This window comes from Sciurus carolinensis, chromosome 6 (assembly GCF_902686445.1).
Source record: "Sciurus carolinensis chromosome 6, mSciCar1.2, whole genome shotgun sequence".
Taxonomy (NCBI): domain Eukaryota; kingdom Metazoa; phylum Chordata; class Mammalia; order Rodentia; family Sciuridae; genus Sciurus; species Sciurus carolinensis.
This window is the reverse complement of record NC_062218.1, coordinates 130,854,525-130,881,026: the sequence shown is the minus strand read 5'-3', so window position 1 is coordinate 130,881,026 and position 26,502 is coordinate 130,854,525. Positions and strand designations below refer to the sequence as shown.

General features: G+C 40.6%; 2 protein-coding genes across 5 annotated transcripts in view; one reads left to right on the top strand and one right to left on the bottom strand.

Annotated features, from left to right (window-relative positions):
- Simc1 (SUMO interacting motifs containing 1) overlaps window positions 1-10,872 on the top strand; it is a 77,996-nt gene extending 67,124 nt beyond the window's left edge. The window contains exon 10 of the mRNA XM_047555282.1: window positions 7,388-10,872. Within this exon, the coding sequence (XP_047411238.1) occupies window positions 7,388-7,638 (251 nt within the window). The 3' untranslated portion in view covers window positions 7,639-10,872. The remainder of the gene's footprint in view (window positions 1-7,387) is intronic.
- Window positions 9,412-24,347, bottom strand: Kiaa1191 (KIAA1191 ortholog). Of its 4 annotated transcripts, XM_047555284.1 has the most exons (9): window positions 24,157-24,347; window positions 23,110-23,217; window positions 22,775-22,860; window positions 19,608-19,786; window positions 16,067-16,193; window positions 14,140-14,264; window positions 10,228-10,334; window positions 9,894-10,036; window positions 9,412-9,789 (listed from the first exon to the last, which is right to left on the bottom strand). In XM_047555284.1, exons 3-9 carry the CDS (start codon window positions 22,800-22,802, stop codon window positions 9,581-9,583), a joined length of 918 nt encoding a protein of 305 aa, XP_047411240.1. In that variant the 5' UTR covers window positions 22,803-22,860; window positions 23,110-23,217; window positions 24,157-24,347; the 3' UTR covers window positions 9,412-9,580. The 4 variants fall into 4 exon arrangements, with proteins under 4 accessions (XP_047411240.1, XP_047411242.1, XP_047411241.1 ...); XM_047555286.1 differs by lacking the exon at window positions 22,775-22,860; XM_047555285.1 differs by lacking the exon at window positions 23,110-23,217.
- Window positions 24,348-26,502: the final 2,155 nt, after the last annotated feature.

The window sequence follows — 26,502 nt, the reverse complement described above, 5'->3', positions numbered from 1 at the left end:
GGAAGCATCAGACAAAAACGTATGGAATGACCTTTTACAAAATAACAGTCTGTACTTTTCAAAAGTACCAAGGTCTTAAAAACAAAGAAACTAAAGCTTGTGAATATTATATGCAATACATGATTCTAAACTGGATCAAGTACATTATTGCTGGGTTTAATCCCCATCACAAAAAAAATATATATATATATGTACAGTACATTATTAGGACAATTGGAGAAATTTGAAGAGATTAGATAATAGTATTGTATTAAGTTTATTGTTTCTGTTAATTGTACCAGATTTTGATAGTAAATGTCATTGGTTTTAGGGTATCCATACTGAACTATTGTACACAGTATCTACTAATTATTCTCAAATAGTAAGGAAAAGAAGAATACATATAAAATTTGCTTGCCTATAATCATGTTGATGTTGATTTTAACTCAGTAATAGCACATGAAAGTTGAGAGAAACTTAGACTTTCTCAGGACCAGAACTGGAAATACAGAGACTTTTTCCTCCCCAAAATAGCACTAGATTGAAAACAAAGTCTGGGGGCTGGGGTTATAGCTCAGTGGTAGAGCGCTTGCCTAGCATATGTGAGGCACTGGGTTCCACCCTCAGAACCACATAAATAAATTAATTAAATTAAGGTATTAAAAAAAAAGTCTGGGTCTAAATCCCAACTCCAGGATGTAACTCAGTGGTAAAGCACCCCTGGGTTCAATCCCCAGTACCAAAAGAAAAAGATTCTGTCTTTACCCCTTATTGTGTTTTGGGCAGCTAACTTTGTCTCTAGGTTTTGGTTTCTTCATTCTATAGAATGCGGATGATACTATGTAACTTGCAAGGATTGATTATTCATGAGTGTGAGATAAAAGTAGCTAAGTGTTCAATCATTGTAAATTGAATCTCAATCTGCCTATTTGCCTGGCCAGGATCCTACAAGGATCTTCTCTTGTTCCAGATTGATTGATTGATTGGTACCAGGAATTCAGGAATTGAACTCAGGGCATTCAATCACTGAGCCCCATCCCAGCCCTATCTTGTATTTTATTTAGAGACAGGGTCTTACTGAGTTGCTTAGTGCCTTACCAGCTGAGGCTGGCTTTGAACTTGTAATCCTCCTTCCTCAGCCTCCCGGGCCACTGGGATTATAGGCGTGGGCCACCACACCTGGCCTTGTTTCAGATTCTTTTTTTTTTTTTTTTTTAATATTTTTAGCCATAGACAGACACAATATCTTTATTTATTTCGTTATGTGGTGCTGAGAATCAAACCCAGTGCCTCATACATGCCAGGCAAGCACTCTACCACTGAGCTATAACCCCAGCCCTGTTTCAGATTCTTATGACTAAAATTTCAAAGGGTATCTTGTGAAGAAAGCAATGTGTGGTTGTGTACTTTGTGTGTTTTTTAGCACTCTTAGAGGTGCATGTCTTTATTACAACAAAGCCCCAAAGGCAAATTCCTGGGTACTTAGGCTCATTGAGGTTTATGTAATTATTTATTTTGAATATCTAACAGAAAGTTTAATATTAAAGCAATGTTGCTTAAAGTTCACCTTTAATACTTTTAAATTATTTTATATGGACCTGGAAAGCAGTGTATCCCAAAATACTATTCTGCAAGTATTTGAGCAGAGCAGCCTTATTGTGACATGGCTACTGAGCTGCCAGTTGAGCTTGCATTCTCTGGCTAAGGAAATCAGTCCCCCACATCCCAGTTTCATTGCCATGTCATTCATTTGAGACTTGGCAAAATTACAAATTGCTGTCTGTCATGGAGTTTTTGAAAGCATGAGTCCTAGGAACTTAAAAATATCTTGAATACCACTGAGCTGGACAGCTTAGGCAGAGCATCCCACAAAACTGAAGTGTGTCATCCTAAAGAGAATCACCAAAGAGCCTTCCTGCAGGGATCCCTGTCCACAGAGAGGAGAAAAGCTGAAGCAGGCAGGATCATTTCAATTCATACATTCATCGGAGCAAGATACTGAATGCCTTCTCCATGCCTGGCTTACTGGGAAAAATCTCAGTGAATAAGAAGACCAACATGGCTCCCACCTTCACAGAGCTTACTGTCTAGTGGGAAGATTGAAGGTAAACAAATAATCACACAAGTAACATTTAAGTACAATTAAGATAAATCCTGTGAAAGGCAGTGCAGCTGCACAGAACAGGAGGACCATATCTATTTTGGGTGGAACCTGAGAAGCTTTCATAGAGAAGTGATATCTGAGATAAGAAGTAAAGCCATCCCTCAGCATCCGTGGGGTCAGTTCCAGGAAAACCCCAAGGATACCAAAATCTGTGGATGCTCAAGTCCCTTGTATAAGTGGTACAGTATTAAATATATCCCATATGCATCCTCCCATATTCTTTAAATCATTTCTGTATTATAATACCTAATACAATGTACATGATGTTACCTATATTTTTTAGAGAATGAGGACAAGAAAGAAAAGTCTACATGTTCAGTACAGGGACTCGTTTTTCTGAATATTTTCAATCCACTAATGGTTAGATCATCAGATAAGGAAGCTTCAGATATGGAGGGCTGCCTGTACTGGTATTGGCCAAATGGGGAGGGTAGAGTTTTCCAGAAAGAAGAAAGAGCATGTTTATGGAATCTAAGGCAAAAAGTTACTTAATGATTGAACTAACTAATAGGGTTGGGCTTTAGTGAGTAATCAGAGAACAACCCCCGAAGAAACTAGAAGGGACAGCATATGAAGGGCCTGAGTCATGCTGAAGAAATTCCACTTAATTTCAAGAGTCAGGGGAAAATGTCAAGATTTTAGGTCAGGGAGTATCATAATCATATCTGTAAATTTCAGTGGTCGCTCTGCATGGTGTGTGGCGAATCATCTGGCAAAGGACTAGAAGTGACACTGGTGTGGGTAGGGCAGTGGGTAAGGCAATAGATATAACAGAAATTCTTTGAAGATCAGGTCGATGGCTTGAATGATGATTTCCAGGACTCTGCCATCATTGAAAATGGAGAACAATCTGCAAGGAAGATAAGAAGTTCAGTTTGGTGTGTTGTTAGAAATTCTTATATGGTGGTGGTAATAAAATAATAACAGCTAACTCCACTATAGATCCTGTAACTAATAACAATACTTTCAGCTAAAATAACTTGAGTCAGGCATTACTCAGCCTGTTACATAAATCACCTTACATAGTAATGAGCACCCTACAATGTAAGAACTCTCATACCCACTGAGGCATAAAATCCAAGACCCTGCCAAACAGACCAGAACGACCAAAGTTTCCTTCCCCTTGGGCACTGCTTAGATGGACATTATCCTGCATTATTCTAATAAACTCCACATTTTTCTTGCTCACATCCTTACTCTTCCCTGTTTCACCCTCTTCAGTGTTTCTTTACATCTTTTCAAAACCATTGCTAGATTTGTCCAAGTAACCATGCCTTAAAACAATTAAAGTCTGCAGAGGCTCTTGTCCTCCTAAGATCATTCTCCACTAGTAGCAAAGTGAAAACATCACATTTCCTTACTTAAAATCCTGCAGTAAACCCCTCAGGATACTCCCTTTGCTCTCAAAGGGCAAAATCCACATTTATTATGTAGCCCAGCCTACCCTCCAATGCCATCTCCCTCCTACTACTCCCTTCTACTTCCCTGACTTGATCTCTAGTTCTCAAAGCAAACTTTTTTCCTGCCTCAGGGCAAGCTTTTTTCCTGCCTCAGGGCATTTGCACTTGCTGTGCTCTCTACCTGAATTGCCCTGCCCCTATTAGTAGGCATAGTTGTCTCCATCTCATCCTTCTAGACTCAGCTCATGGGCTCTTCCTGGCTAAAGTGGACTGCTTCCCTCATTCCTCCCCACCCCACTTAACTACTGTTTATCACAGCATTGAATTTATTCCTTTAATTGTACTCATGACGATCTATAATTATTTTGTGGGTTTATTCCTTCTCAGGATTCCTGCATCTAGAATGTAAGTCCACAGAGTTGGGCCAAAGTCTGATTCCACTGTCCCTATAATCTAGCCCAGTTCCAGAAACACAGTAGGTGCTCACCATAAATTGTTGCTTGAATGTTCAAAGGGCCCTACATTACATCTAAAAGCAACACTGTTTCCTGTTTACAGATTTTGGGCACACTATAGTATATTTATTGTACTTTCTTTTCAGACTATAATTAGACCCACTGGTATAAATCTAGAGGGACTTTACTTTTAAGTACTTTGATCCGAAAGTTGAGGGAAAACACTGAGCATACTAGTTGAAAATGTAACAGAATATACTGCTTAAAATAAATTTATTCTACTGGTATGGTAGCTCACACCTGTAATCCCAGAGCCTCTGGGAGGCTGAGGCAGGAGAATCATAAGGTCAAGGCCAGCCTCAGCAATTTAGCCAGACCCTAAGCAATTTAGTAAGACCTTGTCTCAAAACAAAAAGGGTTAGGGATGTAGCTGTATGGTAAAGCACATCTGGATTCAATTCCTAGTACCAAAAAATAATAGTAAGCTGTTTTCTGAATTTCCAAACAGTTCAGTCCTTTTGCCATTATGCTTATTTGATAAATAAGGAAACCGAGAAAATGATGCCGGAGTTACTTTGGTGCATCTGGGAGTCATGATAAAGTCCTCAGAACTCCTCAGTGCATTTGTTTTATATATGACCCTGAACTCCTTTGCCTCAATTCTGCATACTTCTAGAATGATTGGGGCTGGTCAATGGATGTGGGAGGGGTTACCTTTATAACTTTTTATTTTCCCCAGTATTTTCATTTTCAGATCTATATAAAAGTTAAGAGAGTAGTATAATGAACACCCTTTATCTTGATTCACCAACTGTTAACATGCTGCCACATGCAGCTTAACTGTTGCTCCATCTATAAACTTTGGGTAGAGAGAACTGAGACAGTTGAAAATAAGTTGTACTATCATATTCCTGCTTCAGTCCTTCAGCTTGAATCTCCAAATATATTGTTCTACACAACTCTCACTACTAATTATCACAAGAAACTGATTCTTGATAGAATATTATCTAATGTTCAATTAAGTGATTGTTTTGAGCTAGGATCCAGTCGAGTGTCAAGCACTATACTTGGAAGTCATACTTTAGGTCTCCTTCAGTTTCACAGAGTTCCCAGTGTTTACTTGTCTTTCATAAGACTTTTTTTTTTTTTTCTTAAACTGGGGATTGAACCCAGGGATGCTTTACCACTGCACTACATTCCCAGCCCTTTTAAAAAAAAATTTTTTTTATTTTGATACAGGGCCTCCCTATGTTGCTAAGGCTATCCTTAAACTTATGATCCTCCTGCCTCAGCCTCCTGGGTTGCTGCAATTACAGGCATGCATCACTGTGCCCAGCTCAACAGACATTTTTTAATAGTTGAGGCCATTTATTTTGTAGGATGTTCAACAATTGGGATTGTCTAATATCTCCTCACAATAAGATTCAGGTTAAAATCTATTGACAAGCCAAGCATGGTGGTGCATGCCTATAATCCAAGCTACTCAGAAAACTGGCTCACAAGTTTGGGTCCAGCCTGAGCACATAGCAAGACCAACTTAAATGAATAAAAAAAGTAAAATCTGTTGGCAAGACCACCAAATAGAAAAATTGAATCCTTCCTTCCCAGTGCATGACATCAAAAGGCAATGTCATGCAGGGCAGTTGCACACACACCCATAGTCTGAACAGCATTAATTCTGAGACCAAGGTAAGGTAAGCTGAAACACCTTCTGTGAGAAAAGGAATGCTTAAAAACTCAAGCTGGCCTGTAATCTCAGTGGCTCAGGAGGCTGAGGCAGGAGGATTGCGAGTTCAAAGCCAGCTTCGGCAAAAGCAAGGCTCTAAGCAACTCATTGAGACCCTGTCTCTAAATATAATACAAAATAGGTCTAGGGATGTGACTCAGTGGTAGAGTGCCCCTGAGTTCAATCCCTAGTACCCCACTCCCACACCCCAAAAAACAGCAACAAAAAAAACAAACTGATGGGGTCCTGTCTGTTACTTTTCAGACTAATATATGATTCAGGTAAGAACCACAAATGAATGCTAAAACCAAGTGAAAGGCTGACAGGGATATTCAGTCTCAAAGTTTGACCCTCTGCATTACTACCTTAACCAACCAAAGGCAGTGTCATTTTGGTCCCAATAGTTGGTTAAGGTGGTAATGTATTAGTATTAGTCTGAAAAGTAGCAACTTCCTAGTTACATTTTCTTCTACATTTCTTAACTGACCTTCTTCTGGAAAAAGGACACCCTTTAACCATTCCTACTATGCCCTCAAGACTTTTTTTAAAAATTCAATATGTTAAATAATCCATTTTTTGACATTCTTTTTTCTGATCACATTTGTCCAAAACTTGTCTAACAGGAACCTCCTTTATATTGCTTTTGACAGGACCCCATCAGTTTGTTTTGGTTTTTTTTGTTGTTTTTTGGGGTGTGGGGGTGGGGTACTGGGGATTGAACTCAGGGGCACTCTACCACTGAGTCACATCCCTAGACCTATTTTGTATTATATTTAGAGACAGGGTCTCAATGAGTTACTTAGAGCCTTGCTTTTGCTGAAGCTGGCTTTGAACTCACAATCCTCCTGCCTCAGTCTCCTGAGCCACTGGGATTACAGGCCAGCCTGAGTTTTTAAGCATTCCTTTTCTCACAGAAAGTGTTCCAGGTTACCTTACCTTGGTCTCAGAATTTAACCTTTTCTCCAAAAAACTGATTGCTTTTAGTGGAGACTGTGTATGGAAACTAGGATTTGCCTTAACACCTAGAATGCTGATTGCTACTAGAGTGTCTCTGCTTCTAGACCCTGACAGTACATTACATAATTTTATAAATTTATAACACATGTTCATACCAACACCTCAATTGCCATTCCATTATCCCAGAATTCTTCCTCTCCTCCTATTCTACACCTGAGTGTGTCTTCTCACACAAGAACCCTTCCTTGTTCCCAACGATTATATTTATTCATTTGTTCTATAATACATACAAAATAGTTTCAGAAACTGTGGTGCACCCCTACAATCCTGCTACATGAAAAACTAATACAGAAGGATCCCAAGTTCAAGGCCAGCCTGGGCAACTTAGAGAGACCCTGTCTGAAAATAAAAATGGCTGGCTATTAATTTGAAATGTAATTTCATGTAGGCTCATGGTTTAAATCAAAAGGAAAAAACTAAGAGAATACAATTTTTTAAATATATAAAACTTCTTGAAGATCGGAGTAAACCAAGAATACAGACCTTTTGGAAATGGGGTTGCCATAGTAACTTAAATGGCCTTTGACTTGCCTCCCAGTAACTAGGCAACATCTATTTACCTACTAGTATTGGACTTCATTTTTTTTTTTTAATCACAGAGAAATAAAAAAGCAGTATAGTTTCACTGATTTCTTCCCTCTTGCAGAGCACCTACGGAGTTCAGTGATCGATCGAAAAGACTTAATAATCAAAAGGATTAAGCCCAAGCCCCAACAAGGAGATGATATCACAGTGGTGGACGTGGAGAAGCAGATCGAAGCCTTCCGCAGTCGCTTAATCCAGATGCTGGGGGAGCCTCTGGTCCCTCAGCTGCAAGACAAAGTGCACTTGTTGAAGCTTTTGCTCTTCTATGCTGCAGACTTGAACCCTGACTCAGAGCCCATTCCGAAGCACTAGAGCAACCCCTAAGGGCCTTCCTAGCACTGAGCACCAAGAATACCTCTTGAACTATGTCTCTTAGAAGCTCTAAAAGTATGAACAGTAGTTAAAAATCTCGCAGGACCAAACCTATCTTATTTATCTGTAGGTTGTAATCACTTTCTGACTCTAGCATATCTCTCTTTTTTTGATAATCCTATCCTGGCCTATTCTCAAATATGGCTTAAATATACAAGGTGTATATATATTTTTAATAAATTATTTATCTATACTTTTTTTGAAACAGGTAACACTACATGCACTCTATATTTAACATTTCCATTCAAGATGTGAGAAAAGAATCCCTCTGCTGAACAAACTGTATGTCAGTGTTATTTAAGTAACTGACAGCCTGTTTCTGGAAAGACATTTGTTTTTCCTAATATAACACATTCTATATTAGACCTTTTATATTGCCTATGAATATGACTTTATGGCCAGTCTCTTAAGATCTAATGTAACAAAGGGGGGACAAAGAAACAAAAGGATAGTGTTATAAAACATTTGATGTTAAAAGGATCCAATAAAAAAGCAATGGTTTTTCAAAACACCAAAGTTTACCATGCTTAGGTTCCATGACTGGGTAGGCAGAATGGCTATTCTTAACAAGACAAAAAGATGCCCACATTTGAGAAAGAAGTAATGATTTTTATTGTCCAAACAAAAGATCTTAACAGAAGACACAAATAAATTAGTTGTTCTGACAATTTTAGACTTCAGGGCTTCTCTATGAGAAGATCAGCTCCTTATGTAAACAAAAATCCTAACCAAAACAAAAACAGCAAGTATCTGAGACAGTGTTCAAGACAAATGTACAGTGAGGAGAAATAAAAATGCAGTTTCTAAGATACGTGTTGCATAAAGATATGAGGCTGGTTTCGGTGAAAAATGCTTTTCTTCCATTGAATACTTCCACCTCCCTTCCAAAAAGTTAAGCCCTGACCTGGACAAAGAAATTAAAATAACTGACACTAATTTTGCATGAATAATTTAACTGGACCAGTGTATAATCTAACTGTACTTACCATCTTATTTACTCTAAAAAAGTTGAAAATCGTAGGGTCGGGGTATAGCTTAATGGTAGAACACTTGCCTAGAATGGGCAAGGCCCTGGGCTCAAGCCCCAGCACCACCCAAAAAAAAAAAAAAAAAAAAATCAATATTCAAATCAATAGACTTACTTTTTCCTTTTAGGAAGTTTCAACCAAATTGGAGTTAAATTAATCTCACTTTAAAGTGCAAGAAAGGATATGCAAGACTAGTGTTTGTTCTGTGACATGTATATGAGAAGTATCCCTCCAATAGCAGTGGCCCAAGAGGTACCAAGAAGCATGAAGAACTGGCTACAGGACAAAGCAATCAATCCATTAGACTGACCAAAAAGCAAGGAGACCAGTTTTAGCCTAGGAAAGAGGAGTTCCTGCCAAGTCTGGCTGTTAACTGTACCAGACCTTAAACAGGTTGTAGGTCCCCCTACCTAACAAGGCTGGAGCACAAGATCAGCAGGGTCAAAAGGGCCAGTCACCCAAACTTGTCAGCAGGCACCCCTACACTGTGATGTGTTAATGCTATGCTGATGGTGGTAAAAAGAAGCCTAGGCTTTGGAATAGCATAAACATTTACCTAGTAAGCAATGATCAAAGTCCTGGTCTGGGATAAATGATACAAGAAAGGGTAATGAAGTCCCCCAAACATCACTGCTGAGACTTTTTAATCTGACTCTAAAACACTACAGGTTTCTTCCACAGAAGGACAAACTGCACTGATGTTTCTCAGAATTAATTAACTCTCCACCTCTAGCCTGTTTTTTTTTTGTTGTTGTTGTTTTGTTTAAATATATCTTTCCTATGTCAGAGCCAAGGTAAAAGAGGAGTAAAGGACAAGAAACCCTCTATCCCAAGTCCCTGGGACAGAAAGCACTCTAGAAGCCAGTGGGTGTGAGCACATTCAAGTCACGTGGTTTGAGATTATGGGTCCGTGGCAGTTGTTTTTTCCCTTCTATGGCTGGGACATCCATCTTGGGCGGCTTGAAGGTTGCTGGATCTTCAGCCATTCGGGTGGCCTGAGCACGGATCAGCTCCATGGGAGAGGGCTTCTGGGCTCCTTTGTAGGCCTGGATGGCAAAACCTCCTACAAAAGTAAACCAGAGAGTAAATGACTGCAGAATCAGTGTCCAGTATATAATACAGTAAGATGCCTGCCATGTTGCTTTCTTTGTTGAAAGAGCTGCCTACCAGAATCAGACTTCTGAAGGGGTCTTGGACCAAAAAGGCTCCATTTATCTGATGAGTTTCTGTCCTTATCTCCATTTCCAGGATCCATGGTACTAGGATTTGGACCAGGTAAGGCTGTAGAGGAACCAGAAGAAAACCAGCCTCTGGAAGAGAAAATAAAACATCCTAATACATCCTCTTCCTGCACCTCTAGAAGAATCTCACACCAAAAGAACAGGGAACTGTGAGCTAGCACTTCTCACTCTGAAACCACAGACTTAAATCCAACTTTGAGCACTAGCTTTCCTAAGGCTGAAGCACACTGAGGCTCAGAAGAGTCCCAGGAATGGCTCACCTGGGCCTCTGCTTAGGGGAAGAGTGAGGGGTGCTGCTTGGGGTAGACTGGGCTGATGCAGGCTGCTTCTCCTCCTTTGTTATCTCTCCACTCTGTAGCTTTAGTTTCTGTTCAGATGGGTAAAAAGAGAGTCTTTTTCAAAATGAGAGCAAACCCAAAATAGCCACTAAATAGTTCTCTGGGCATAAACCATTTGTTTCACATTAACTTAAGGCACAAAATAAAAACATTCTTAGCATAGGCAGAATGATTTTGAATATACAACAGACAGTCTTTTGTTTTTGCCATACTGAATGAAACCATCTTTTTAAAGAATTGCACTCTTTCTGTAACAGATCTCAAACATCCCTGTACTAAAAGCTGTGTACTAGAGGTATTACTTCAGGAAAGTAATTTTCCCACATGTACCCAACCAGTAAGTGGGAGAGCCAGAATCAAGCTGTATTCTTGGCCTTTTAAGCAGCACCTTGAGTCCTCCTTTCATTGCATCTTCTACCATGTGTAGCCCCTAACCATTCTGACTCAAAAACAGGCTCGCTATTCTTTAGCTAAATGCTTCCTCTGGGGATCTTACCCCATTCTTCCTCCTCTCCCATAAACAGCTATTCCAGGTCCCCTCAGCATTGTAAATATACCTCCAACAGACTAACAGTCTAGTGGGTAGTGGTTGGGTGGGAATAAATCTAATTCTCAGTTCTAGAATTCTAAGTCAAGTCTCCCATAGTGTCTATTATGCCACTGCTTAATTCAAGCTACATTCTAAACAAATGATAACTCTTGAATTTTCTCAACAAATCAATTTGTGTAAATAAACAATTAATCATAAGATGATGCTAGTTAAATCTAGCACTTCAGCTATCCTCATATTCTACTCCTATGGCCAGGATGCAAAAAAATGGGCCAACCAAAGCCAATTCTATGATCACATACAGTAAACGGCTCAAATGGAATTCTGTTCTGGAAAATATTCAGATAAGTGTTAAAAAGTAACAGTGTACCTCTCTGAAAGTATCTTTCTTGTCTGAAAGCTTAAATTGGTCACCAGCTCAACACTGATCCCCCACATCACTGCTTTTTAAACTTAGCCTACAAAAGAGTCATCTGGAATGCTCATACAATACAACCAGTCCAGTGTCTCATATCCCTACCCACAAGCCACCAGATCCACATTATTCCCCCTTCCACATACTGTACATCATGATCCTTTCCTTCCTTTTATGCTTTCCTCACTATGCCCAAAGGTCATGTTTTAGTCAGCTTTTCTGCTGCTGTGACCAAAAGACCTGACAAGAAAAATTATAGAGGACAAAAAGTTTATTTGGGGGGCTCATGGGTTCAGAGGTCTTAGTCCAAAGATAGCTGGCTGTATTCCTTGGGGCTCGAGGTGAGGCAGAACATCATTGTTATGGTTTGGATGTTAGGTGTCCCCCAGAAGCTCATGTGAGACCATGTAAGAAGGTTCAGAAGAAAAATGATTGGGTTTTGAGAGTATTAACCTAATCAGCAAATTAATCCCTGATGGGATTGAATGAGTGGTAACTGGAGGTAGGTAGGGAGTGGCTGGAGGAGACGGGAATTAGGACGTGGCTTTGGGGTATACATATTTGTATCTGGCGAGTGGAGTCTCTGCTCTGCTGCCTGATGATGTGAGCTGCTTCCCTCTGCCACACTCTTCCACTCTTCCATGTATATTCAGTCTCACCTTGAGCCCTGAGGAATGGAGCCAGCCTTCTATGGACTAGGACCTCTGAAACGGTGAGCCCTCAAATAAACCTTTCCTCCTTTATAGTTGTGTTGGTCAGGTCATTTAGTCACAGCAGTGAAATAGCTGACTAAAACAGTCAAGGAGGAAGAGCGTGGCAGAAGGAAGCAGCTCTCAAGATGATCAGGAAGCAGAGACTCCACTTGCCAGATACAAATTATATACCCCAAAGGCACGCACCCCCAATGCCAACCTCTTCCAGTCACATACCACCCGCCTTCAGCTACTACCCAGTTAATCCCCATCAGAAGATCAATTCACTGATTAGGTTAAGGCTCTCATAGCCCACTCATTTCACCTCAATGTTCTTGCATTGTCTCACACATGAGCTTTTGGGTCACAGACAACATCTAAACATAAGAGGCCATTCATCTCCTATTCAGAACTATTTTTTCTCTCTTGGTACCAGGGATTGAATGCAGGGGCACTTATACCACTGAGCCACATCCCCAACCCACCCCATCCCATTTTGTTGTTTGTTTATTTTTGAGCCCAGGGAGCTACATCCCCAGCCTTTATTTTATTTTATTTTTTCTCCCTTTTTGGGTACCAGGGATTGAACTCAGGATCACTGAGCCACATCACCAGCCCTATTCTGTATTTTATTTGGAGACAGGATCTCATTGAGTTGCTTAGTGCCTCACTTTTGCTGAGGCTGGCTCTGAACTCATGATCCTCCTGCCTTAGTCTCTGAGTCACTGGGATTACAAGCACGTGCCACTGCACCCGGCTCAGGACTCTTAAAATAAAACTTGCAATGTAATTAGACAATGACCCACCCTTTCCTACAGAAAGCCATTTTCCTTCAGAGGAAAATCTAAGCTCCTTTGGAAGGCAGATTCTCGAACTTTGCAAGGGGTAGGGGGCAGAGAGGGGAGATAGGGAATTGGGAGATTTGCTGATTTTAGTTATTGTAGCTAAATATATGACCTTGAACCCCATTCTCTCCATTTACAAAATGTAGAAAATAGTATCTACCTCAAAGCATTAATGTGAAGATTATTAAGTGAATTTATGAGCTCATAAATTATAAAGCACCATTCAGCATAAAGTGGTGGTCAAAGTCATTTGAAAGTTATTCATTAAAATAATTAATGTTTAAATTTTTAAATACTTTATAAACTGGGCATGGTGATCCACGCCTGTAATCTCATCTACTCAGGAAGCTGAGGCAGGAGGATCGCAACTTTGAGGCCAACCTCAGCAGCTTGGCAAGAACCTGTCCCAAAATAAAAATTAAAAAGGGCTGGGGAATGTGGCTCAGTGATTCAATCCCTGGTGACAATATATAAATATATATTCATCATTAAATTAACCCTTACCAAAATTATTTATTCCTATTTTATAAATGAAAAAGCAAAATCATTCCAATTCTACACTGATTTTAACTTTTAAAAAATTAAATACAGAGCTTGCATAGTGGTATACACCTTTAATCCCAGCAGCTCAGGAGGCTGAGGCAGGAGGATCGAGAGTTCAAGCCAGTCTCAGCAACTAAGTGAGGTCCTAAGCAACTCCGTGAGACCCTGTCTCTAAAGAAAATATTTTAGCTGGAAATGTGGCTCAGTGGTTAAATGCCCCTAGGTTCAATTCCCAGTACCAAAAAAATATATACGTAAAAAAATTAGCTAAACTTAATAAGTCTATTGAGATTGCCCAATTCCCCCTCCCTTACAGACAAGCCCTGGCAGAAAAAGAATCCACATTTGCTTTGCAGTTCAGAGCACCCACATACCAGGTAGGTAAGATGAAACTCATTTGATCCTTCTAATCAGAAATAAGTAAAACAGGGCAAAACAGGGTTGGGGATATAGCTCAGTTGGTTGAGTGCTTGCCTTGTAAGCACAAGGCCCTGGGTTCAAATCCCCAGCACCGCAAAAAAAAAAAAAAAAGAAAGAAAGAAATAAGCAAAACAGATAACCCTCACTTTATAGATGAGTAAGCAGAAACCATGAGGGTAAGCACTCCAGAGCCTTCATCCAGGAATGAAGGAATGGGACTTACCCAGTTCTAAATTCCTTTACCCCGTTCTCTTCCCACCACTTTCCACAGCCACCAGCTAACTGAGCTGGTAACTTCTACACAGTCATATCTCAAACCATAAAAGATGAAGGCTTCGTTTTTTGAAAGTTCCTAAGAAACAAGCTTACATGGAGTGCTTCTGCTACTCGGAGGTACTTGGTTTCCTCAGTGGTAAGGCCCTTGTGGGGTGTATAGCCAGCATCTCTCAGTCCTGCCTGTTGCTCAAAACGCTGAATGCTCTCCTGTGTCTGTTCTGAGAATAGAGAAGCAGACAGTCATGCCCATCCCCAAACCCATCACGAACCAAGAGACAACATTGACCATTGAAGGAGGAGGATTCCCCCAGGGAGGCACTGCAAGGGTAATTCAGAACCTCCCACAAGGTTCCCTTCCCTCACACCAAACTAAAGAAAAGGTTATTCCTAAAGGGACAGCTAAAGAACTTACCTTGCTCTTGTACATATAACATCTTTGTGTTCAAAATGCTGCTTGGAGATGGCAGCTGACATCCAGACACAGTAAAAAAATCTCCAAATACAAAGTTTTCTACGAGAAACTCACCCCTTCTTCAACCATACAAAAACCTTTGCCAAAGAGGTCATATTCAAGCTCTCTGGCATCAATGTACCAGCCTGATTCAAACCACCTGCCTTGAACTAGCCCATCTACTGAATCACAAGTTTCTTCTGTGTAAGATGGCCTACTACCATGCCTCATCCCGTGGGACCTCAACATTCTTTCAGTCTGACCTGATGATTTCATTAAGTCAGTTACGCTTTGGAATGAATGATGGCTGAATTTTTGCTTAATCTGTACACAAACTACCTAATACACTCCTACAAATAAGAATGTGGCAACAGTGGATCAAAGAGTCTAGATACCAGATGCACTTTCTGATTTAGTCATTCATCTCCTAAAGAAGTACTTCCATCACAAATAGAAGCAAAGAAAAAAATTTAAGACTGGCAACATCAAAACTGCATGGAGGTATTATTGGGGAAAAAACAAATGGTATACCTACTATAACTGCATTTATATAAAAATATGCGTTTTTGGTGAACATGACAAATACATATGAGTGATATTACGTGTTATAGTCTGTACTTGTTGGTAAAATGCATTTTCAATAAAAAAGTTGCACTGTGCTAAAATAACAATGGTTAAGCTTTCTAACACCACTAGAATATAGCCTGAAGTTTGCAAAACACAAGCAGAAGTTGCTGATTCAAGTGGTACATTTATGAGTGAAGAGAAGAAAACCAAAGTGAGAGTTTGGACTTTGGGTTCTTGGATGAACTCTCCAGGAAATGGTCAAGACAAACTCTTTGAGAAACAAGGGCTTTAACTTCAAAAATGAGCCACCCAAGCAAGAACCTCTATGTACCTTAACACTGGTAAAGGCATTACTGCTGACAAGCAGATCTGTGTATCTAATAATTAACTTCTCAGAGCAACTACAACAGCCCTCCAGAACAAACTTTAGTTAACTTGTAAGATTTTTTTAAAATGCAATCTCTCCTATGTCAGGTCTCATTAGGGCCACCAATCACACATTCTTAAAGACTAAAGATACTTGAGGCACGATACCTGGTCCTCCCTGGGAGACCAAATTTAATTAAATAAAAAAAGCAAAAATAAAAATGCAAGACAATAGGGAAATGCTTCAGTATACTGCTTCTCCAGCAGAGCTTTGAGACAGTAATAGCAGCAGCTCTGGACCATTTAATCCTCACTTCAACCTGCCAGCTAGATTCACCATTTTACAAAGAGGGAACAGTCTCTATAGTTAAGTTACTTGCCCAAGATCACACCGACCAACACAAGAAATGAGACCGTATCAACAAAACAGCAGAAATGCACCTAAGTCAACTGAGATGTTTAATGTTTGTCAATCTTCCACTAAAATGAGGCTTCACCACTGGGATTCAGCAGCCAAAATATATCTGGACATGCTAAGGCAGGCCTGTTTGCAGAATCATCTGCAACTGCTTTGTAAGAGGCCTAAACTCTTCCCCACCCCTACTTCACTCTACTCTGAGAGCAAAGGGTGCTTACTTGTGATCAGAGAATTCATGATGACATGGGTAGCTTTGGCCTTCACCACCGGGACCTTGTCCGTAATGTCAGTGACCGTTGACAGGGTCATGGCATGGGGGGATACACTGGTCTCTCCTTCCTCCTCCTGTTCAAGAGAGGTAAGGATGCACTTAAGCAGGGCAAGGGAGACACACACCTAAACTTATTCCTTTAGGGAAGAAGTTATTTAAGTATCTTTAATCTGGTAAGTGAAGAAATATGTGAAACTAGCAGTGGTCATTTCTACCGAGCAGATAGCTATTATATTATCCACAGTGACAATAAATATAGACGTTATGGGAATAACTTGAATTCATAAAAGGGAAAGCCAGAATTTGAAACTCTGAGGTCTATTATCTTTCCTGCCTATGTCTGACCAATATACTCTAGTACTATGCCCATAAGAATGCAGCAGAAAAAGGGACTGGGGATACAGTTCAGGGGTAGGATGCTTGCATAGCATGCATATCGTGTACAAGACCCCGGGTCTGATCCCCAGGACAAAAAAAAAAAAAAAAAAAAAACACAAAGAATGCAGAAGAAAATTTGTACTATTACAAAGCATTGACGAAGTATCAAGCACTAAGTTAGATTAATTAGAGCCTTTTCTAAGTGGTTCTCAAGTTTTGTAGAACATCAGAACCACCTGCAGAGCTTCTTTAAACACACTGTTGGCCCTACCCCAGAGTTTCTGATTAAGTAAGTCTAGGGCAGGGTTTCAGAAGGTATGTATAGGGTTTGGGGTATAGCCCAGTGGTAAAGCTCATGCCTAGCATGTGTGAGATCCTGAGTTCAATTTCTAGCACCACCAGGGAAAAAAAAAAAAAAACTTATATTTCTAACAAATTCCCAGGTGATACCCAAGATTGGTTTGAGGACCAGTGTTCTAAAGGTTCAAATAATGGTCTTTAAAAACTAGTAAAAATTGGGCCAGGTATGGGGTGCACACCTATAATCCCAGCAACTAGGGAGACTGAGACAGAAGGACAAAAAGTTCAAGACCAGCCTCAGCAACTTAGCGAGGCTCTAAGCAACTTATTGAGACCCTGTCTCAAAATAAAAAAATAGCTCAGTGGTAAAGCACCTCCCAGTATCAAAAAAAAAAAAAAAAAAAAAAAAAAAAACTAATAAAAATCTATGTAGCTCCTACTCTTTAATGTGTAAGAGCTGGGAATATCCACCTGACACCATGCTGAGTCCTAGCAAGGAGGAGAGAGCTAGGTTTATTCTTTGTTCTCTGCCTCTCCAGAGGAACTGAAAAGAAAGATGGCTAAAAAGGAGGGCTGCAGAAGGAAGTACTCAAATATTGTATCACTATTACAAAACAGGATTTATACTTTTCAGCTATGACCTTATTAGAGTAAAACTTGAACCTTATTCTTTATTTGGAAGATGGATGACTCCTAATATGTGGATAATTAGGGCAGATAAAAGAATGTGTGTAATGAGTCAAGTTGAGCACTCCTTTGAAAAAGCAGTTGTTTCAAATTGCCAGCTGTTCCAGCTGGGGCACAACTGAACACTAGAAGTCCACTCTGTGCCTTGGAAGTCATCAGCAGCCTTTATTAATGAAAATGGTGTGCAGCCCTCAAAGGCACTCCAGGGAGCCCTGCTTATCTTCTGCTCTAGTCCCTTGAGTTCACTACTTCAGCATCACACACAGGTTGCCAGGGTCCCCTTCTCTTAGTACTTCCACTACTTTTTACATAGAACATTCATTCCCTCCTGAACAAGCAGTTGAGTCAATTCCACTAGATAATTAATACAAGCAGTTTTCCCCAGATGTACAGAGAGACTTTCTTAGAAAGCAGCTCCCCATTATGAGGGTGGATGGGAGAAGGAAAAAAAAAAAACAGCTCATTAGAAGGAAAAGATCAAATATGGCTGTACTAAGTGAAAGTTAGTTTGGAAGCCATTAGTCATATAGCTACACACCTACCATGTGCCATGTGCCAAGCCTCTAAATCCTCTTTTATTTAATCCCCATGTTTCCTCTATGACAAAGTATTCTCATCTCTCAGATGAAGAACTGTAGTTCAGAGCTAAAGTTGTGTGCTCAATCCTAAGCTAGTGCACAAGTCTGCTTATACTTCCTATCAGACCCAAGAGATCATATAGCTCAAAGTTCAGTGGAACAAGCTGCAGCTATTTGGCCTTATCTGAGAATCTGGCAGGCCTAGTTTATCAGGCAACAGTATAACCTTTCTTATATTCTTGGTGTTGGAGAGTCAGAGGTGAGAGACAATCCTTGAAGCCAGGAAGCACAAGCCTCAGAAGCACAATTGCAACAAGCACAGAAGAACCTATGAGACTCTACACAGAAGGGCTGTGACAGCACATCAAGCCACCTTAGGAAGAAGGCAGCTCTCACAGAGGACAACAATAGAAAAGGCACCTGAGGCAAGAGGAATAACACATGGAAAAACACAGCATGTGTTCAAGAAAGTCAATTTTCCCCTAGTTACAGAATGAATGATTTTGGGGAATCTATGTTACACCAGGCCTGCTGGTAAATACTGAAGATAGAATAAAAGTTGTGCCTCTTTAATCAAAAAATCTGAATTCCCAAATGCTCCAAAATCTGAAATTTTTTTGAGCATTGACATAATGCCACAAGTGGAAAGTTCTACACCATGAAATTGTTTCATGCACAAAACTATTAATAATGTATAAAATTGCCTTCAGCCTTTATGGATAGGTATATATGAAACATAAATAAATTGTGTTTAGACCTGGGTCCCAACTTCAAAATATTTCATTGCATATAGGCAAATATTCCAAAATTCAAAAAATCTGAAATCTGAAACACTTTTGTTTCTAAGCATTTGGGATAAAAGGCACTCAACCCATACAAACTCAGATATGGACCCTGGCCTCAAAAAGCTAATGGAGGGTGACAAAACTATATAGGGATTATGATGGAGATCATGGTACAGTGCAGAGTTCAAAGGCATAGGTGCCAGTCTTATCTGAAGGAAGGAGCTATCAGAAAAATGTTATAAAAGAGACATTTAAGCAAAGACCAAAAGGATACCATTTGTCAGGCAAATGGAGTGAGTGGAAGGGTATAAGAGAACAGGATGGAGACACTAAACATCTAAGCAATAGAACACTGTGAAGCAAAGACTCAGAGGTTTAAAATACCCTATTAAGTGCAAGAAATCTCAGGTAACTTGAATGATTGGATCACTGGGTAGGAAAGATGAGGAGAGGCAGGACTTGAATCATACAGAACTGGATCAGGTGTGTATTATTTATACTCATGTATAAGTCTGGATTTTTAATGAGGGAAGAAGGGTTCAGAAGAATATCAGGTAGAAGATACAACCATTCTAGCTTTGAATTAAAGAAAAAAAAAAAAAAAAAAAGGACACACCAACTCTAGCTAAGGCACAGAGAACACACAGGGAGTGATGACTGTCCAATACTATGGGTACAGGAAGTCACTGGAAGGTTTCTGGAACAGAGGGAGGAAACAAAGGGGTTGGGTTTGCCAGAAGCAGTCAGCAGGGTCAGGTACCTTGGCAAGGTGCTGATACTTGCGCTCTGGAATCACTGGCTTCCAGGGAATGCTGCCCATGTCCGATGGAGGAGGAGTCATGGGTGCAGGGTCCTCAAGGGCATCATCATAGCTGAATGCCCGGCGGCACATCCCGATGGGCAGGGACATCTTGCCTAGAGGCCCGCTAGGCCCAAGAGCTAAGAACAGAGACACCTGTCAAGATGGGTTTAACAACTGAGCATTCTTGCAGCTTTAAATTAACCTATAGAAAGGAAAGTTCTGAAACTTTTTTCTTTTTCTCTTTTTTGTGGGGGAGTGGAGGATGTACTGGGTATTAAACACAGAGCCTCACCTATGCTAGGCAAGCACTCTACCACTAAGTACATCCTAGGAACTTTTTTATTTTGTTTTTATTGCAAGACAGGGTCTCAGTAAATTGTCCTGGCTGGCCTCAAACCTTCCATCCTCCTTCCTCAGTCTCCCAAATAGTTGGAATTATAGGCATCTGTCACCACACCCAGCTTCTGAAACACCCTTAATTGAGGACAGTAGAATACCTTGTCCTGGAATAATCCATTCAAGGAAAGGTAACAGAACTAATTTCTTCTATTCCTAACACTTTGGATTCTCCACTTAATGCACTCAGTAATCCTATCCATTTTTATATCATAAGGAACCTGAAGATCAATTTAAATTTACCTGAGGCAAGGGCACACAATTTCAAAGCACAGTTTGGAATTAAAACTGAAACCTATGTGATTTCAAAGTTTGATTTCTTTATAGTATTGAGGCCACCCTCACTGCAATGCTAAGGCTCTCAACTCACACAAGACTGAGGACACAGACTCAAGATATGAAGTTCTTGTTCTTGTTTTATAGATGAGGAACCTAAGCCCTAGAGATGAAGTTATTCACCCACATCATACAGGAAATGGCTAGCTGGGCTTGACCAAGGTCTGACTGCAAATCCTATCTTCCCTACCTTATCAAAGAAATCAGCACTGCAAGAAATATTCAAAACAGTATGCTGTTTGGCATCATCTCTAGTTTCAAATGATTTAAACAGTATGATTTAAACATCAGCGACTTCCATCACTATTGACAATCACTCTCCCAAAACACTGCCAGCTGATTCTGCCATTCCTGTTGCCTGGAACTGACCACTGGAATGTACTGTGACGCAGGCAACCCTCTCCAAGGTCACTCTCAGCTGTGCCAGACAGGGAGTAAGGTTCATTTCATTTGGTTTGCTAATCCTTTCATATCAGCTAATGTCCAGAACCTGCCTTCAAGGTGACATTTTTTTGTGGCTAAAATTACATAACCACACACTCCAAGATATCAACCTGCCTGACAATAAGTCCTAAACTACCAAAAATGGCTTAAACAGCAAGGAGATCAAGCAGCTACCATTTTATTACTAACAATAATACAGGCATGGTGGCACATGCCTGTAATACCAGAGACTTGGGAGACTGAGGCAAGAAGATCTCAAGTTCAATAACAGCCTCAGCAACTTGGTGAGACCCTGTCTCAAAATAAAAAATAAAAAGGGGTGGAGATGTAGTTCAGCAGTAGAGAATCCCCAGATTCAATCCCCAGTACTGAAATAATAACTCCACAGGATTTAAATCCAAGAAGATTACTAATTACCAGGGACTAGGGGGAGGGGGCAATGAGGTATGCCTACTAATGGGTGCAAGGTTTCTTTTGGGGGTAATGAAAATGTTCTGCATTAGAATAATGCTGATGGTCATGCAACCTTGTGAGTATACTAAAACCATTAAACTATTCACTTTAAATGGGTGAATTTTATGCTATTCTGCAGCATCTCAATTAAAGTAAGCAAACAAGCAAATTATTAGGCATTCACACCCTCATCTTATCTAATCCTCATTAAGCAAATATTCACCCCACTTTTCAGCTCAGGAAACTGAGGCACAGATCTTAGACTTGCCCAACATCACCCAGCTACGAGTGTGAAGCAGATCTAAATCAGGGCTCACACTCTGTACCCAACATTCTGTGCTCTCCACACTACAAAACATTAGTCTAATTAATGCAACAGTATAGCTCGGGATGCTTACAGGGAGTTGAAAACTGCAGCAACAATGAAAGACAAACTAACATACAAGCAGATGATGTTAAGAGACTAGAGACAGATCTAGATTAGGGGATATATGGGAAACTTTTATTAATTCACCTAATTTGGGAGCAATTTCAAAAAAATCTTTAAGACTTCCCCCAGTAGCCTTTCTAACACTAATGAAGTCAGCTAAAACTTCTAGGAAATATATTCCCACAAAAAGAGACCAGAATTTTTTCTGGAGAGTAAATGCATATTTAGCACCAACTTTTCCTTCCCTTTTAACAGGCACAATACAGATATTTAGAAGGTGAAAGTGGAAGGAGCACCCGATAAGGTACAGCAGAGTAGGCTGAGCAAGAGAGAGGCTTAAGGATAGCACCAACTTTTAATTCACATTTTCAAAAATGATATTTAGTCTTAACAACCCTCAGAGACAGGCATCACAATTTATATATTTACTAAGAATGAGAAATTGACTCAGATTTAATTAAAAATCGCCTTCCCTTCTAATAAAATAGTGAAGAAGGAATCAATCACTTCAATAACCCAGAAATCACTGCCCTTCACAGACCCAGGACTCATTAAAAGGTGTTGCAAGCCAGGAATGGTGGTGCATGCCTATAATCCCACTGACTAGGGAGGCTGAGGCAGGAGGATGGCAAGTTCAAAGTCAGCCTCAGCAATGTAGTGAGATCCTGTCTCAAAATTTTAAAAATTTACAAAGGGCTGGGGATGTGGCTCAGTGGTTAAGCATCCCTGGGTTCAATCATGGTACCAAAAAAAGAAAAAAAAAAAAAAAAAAGTGCTGCAAACATTTTTACAAATAAGCTCAATTCGCCATTAAACCAAGTTAGTGCCTTTTTGCCCAGTCCTCCATTCTATCCCCAACCTCCATCCCAAGGAACATATTTAACAAACCTTAAGTTCAGTTTGGGATGCATACCATGGTCAATAAGACAATATTTAAATGATGTCAATCTAGTAAGTCTAAATATCAAGACTAATGGCAGAAAGTAACCATTAATACATGGTTCAGATAAAATTGCCTGGCTGAAAACATTAAAGGCAAAACATAACCAAAAAGAATTAAGTTTACCAGGTACTTCTGGTTGTCTTGAAGCCATTGATAGACTGGGATCCAGGTGTTTTTTTCTTTATAATTCGGAGCTAAGTCCCTGCCACCTAATAAAAATAACAAAGGGCATTTTCTCATGTTGAACACCAAAGAATCCTTCCAGATGCTGTTCTTTTGATAAGTACACAGTCTTATGCTGTTAACATGGTTGAAACACACATACAAGAGTCAATGGGTGACACACATGCTAATGGGGAAAAGAAAAAGGATAATGTCAAAGGCCTCACTACAACAGTGGCTGATCTTAACATCTGTGAAATGACAATGCTAAGACAATAGGTGAAAAAGACACCTACCACAGTGAAATGATGTCACGACTACGCTGACACACAGGTATTAATGAGGAACATTGTCCAAGTGCTGCAAATTAGCAAAACTTCCCAGGAGGAGTCCATCCAGAGGTTCTAATAACAACAAACAGCCAGCATTGATACTGCTCCATACATTCATTTATTCCCCATTAACGGCCTTTCGAGAGTAATTATTCATTTCATTGTAACTCACAGTAAGGGGCTAGGTACCATAGTAGGTAAATTCACTTTTTATTACTAACACCAACTAATACTTATAGTATTTTATACAAAATTTGCTTTTAACCCTTGCCACCACCCTGCAAAGCAGTCATTACCTATCTCAAATTTTTGTTCAAGCTCATGGACAAGTGACCCCTCTGCAGGGCAGCTACTTTCAACCTATTTTACAGGGGAATTAAGACAAGGCCCTGAAAAAGTCATGTTACTTGCTTTTCCACTTGCTACTGTGCCCCTGTAACCGGATAGAGTTGAGAGCAAACCAGTAAGTTTTTCACTAAAGAACACCACAAAACCCAAAGTTCAGCCATCCTTCCGGTCAAGGGAGCATTCCCGAGCCAGAAACACTCCCTTCCCTTCTCCTACACCTCGCCCACGACTATCGCCCTTCACGCTTCTCCTTTACGAGACACAACACAAAGCCACCAGGATTTGAAAGGCCTAGTCTGACTAACAGCCTCTCCCACCCCTCGAGATTAAGACTAAAGAGATTAAGGCCATAGTCTGACACTGAGGGTTGGGCAAGGCAGGGGACTGAGAGATGTGGGATAGTGGTCGCGAGGAGCGGGGCGGGAGGGGATCTGGGACTGGGTGGGTCCGATAAAAGCGAGAAGCCCAGTGTCGGAGCTCCATAGGCACTATCAGGGAGAAGCCCCATTTCAGAGGCCTTGGCCGACTGGAAGGCAGAGACCTGGGGCGGTCGGGCAGAGATCTGAGCCCGGTAAGGGGATAAGCATGGTGAGACCGGAAGCGCGCCCCTCCCGAGGGGTAGAAGACATCTCCAAGGAGCACCCAGGCCCGCTATTTGGTCACCTGTGTTCCCGCTGCCTCCAAGCTGCCTGCGACCCCAACTCCGGCACTAAAGAGGATCCGAAGACCCACGTCTCTCAAGAGGTTGTGGCGCAGTCCAGACCCAAGCCATCTTGAGAGCGGCGGCAAATCCGACTGCTCCCACCACCGACTAGAGAGCACAAGCTGTGGTGCTAGCCGGCAGCCTTGACCAAAAAGCCTTCGGAAACCGCGGCGGCTCGCGCGGGATTTGGCCCGGTGGAGGGCATGCTGGGAGTTGTAGTCCACGGTCCGGAGGCCTCAAGCCCTCTTAAAGCCCAAGGGGATGGAAGCCACAGCTCCAAAGGCGAAATCCACCATCTTCCAAGGAAGAGTCATCCTTAACCACCACTTCCTCAGTGCCTGTTCCGTGCCTGGGTCCAACACAGGCTAAAGGAAGATAGAGACAGACAATAAAGACACTCAAATCCAAGCCCACAAGATTCAGAAAGGGCTGTCAAGTACCAGCTCTTCTCATCCTGTTTTTTTTTTGTTTTGTTTTGTTTCGTTTCGTTTTCCCTTTTACAGAGGTGAAGCTGAGAAGTCGCCTCAATTCGTAAGTGGAATGAGCTTATACTTTTCAAAAAACAGTCATGTTAGAATTAGTAAGGGGAGCTAGGTCAGGTGGTCCTAATATCGTTTGCCTTTTACACTAAGGAAACAGTATGACAGGTACCAGCGCAGATGTAGCTTCCTGTAGGAGGATTTCTTTTTCCCTGAAAGTTACAAATAGGACAAAGAAACAAAGTGAAATACGTTGAAATAAGTTGAAAAAACTCTTTCCAAATCTCTACCCCAGGTCCAAAGTTTGCCATCAAAGCTCATCTCATAGCTGGGTGCGATGGTGTATACCTGTAATCCTAGCAACACGGGAGGCTGAGATAGGAGGATCTCAAGTTTGAGGACAGCCTTAGCAATTTAGCAAGGTCCTCAAAAATAAAAAAAGATTAGGGGTGTAGTTCAGTGTAAAGCACCACTGGGTTCAATCCCCAGTACCAAAAAAAAAAAAAAAAAAAAAAAAAAAAAAAAAAAAAAAAGGTCATCTCATGAAGGCAATGGGGATGGGAGGGGATAATCTCACATTTAAGATTTCAGCATTTAACATTTGCCAGGCATTCTGGCAGGACCCACAAGCTTCACTCACTTTTTTTTTTTTTTTTAAGTATCAGGAATTGAACCCAAGGGCGCTTAACCACTGAGTCACATCCTCAACCCTTTTTATTTTTCATTTTGAAACAAGGTCTCTATAGGTTACTTACAACCTCACTCAATTGCTGAGGATGGCTTCAAAACTGCCATCCTCCTGCACAGTTGGGATTACCGGCCTGTGCCACCTAACTTTAAATTTGAGTGCCATTACCAGACTAGAGCACTTATGTGCACCAGAAATTAAGGTCTTCTATAAATTCTGTAATTAGCTTGTGAATATCACAATTACACTGCAGTATGGTTCTTTGGTGAATGATAAAAATGCTTGTTAATATGGAACTTTTTAAATATACCATATTTTTTTAACCTCTGTGATAGCAAAGTTGACACCTTACCATCCTCCATCATGAGGAAGGGGTACACACCACATCTTACAGTCAGAAGGGGAAATACAGCACTTTGTCTTCTATACAAATCACGTCAGGGTCACCTTAATTCTTATCCACAGATACATAAAAATGTAAGCATTTCCAGGAAGTTACTGACTCTGATTAAAACAACTATATCCCAGATTTTTATGATACCAGTGTCTAAAGTTATATCATGACCTTTGGCTGATACTAATGCTAAGTAAAAATTACAGAAGACTATCCTTATAGTCTAAACTCCTGTAGTAGGCCACAACATACCAGGCTAAAATTGAAAATGAAGTTACTCTCATGCTAAAGGTCAATTCAAACTGAAATTAAACATATTTTTTGGGGGGGAGGGTGGTACTGGGGATTGAACCCAGGGGCACTTTACCATTGAGCTATCTTCCCCAGTCCTTTTGATTTTTTATTTTGAGATGGGGGTCTAAGTTGTCGAGGGTCTCTCTGAATTGCTGAGTCTGGCCTCAAACTTATGATCCTCCTGCCTCAGCCCCCCGAATTGGGGAGATTTCAGGTGTGTACCACTGGGCTTGACTGAAATTAAACTGTTTATCTGACCTTATGAGAGGTTAGGATTAGAGAGATAACCACCAGAGTTCCTAAACAGGCCAATGTTAACTGGCATAATGAAACTCCTTGGGCTGGGGTTGTAGCTCAGTGGCAGAGCACTTGCCTAGCATGTGTGAGGCACTGGGTTCAATCCTTAGTACCACGTAAAAATAAACTAAATAAAGGCAGTCTGTCCATCTAC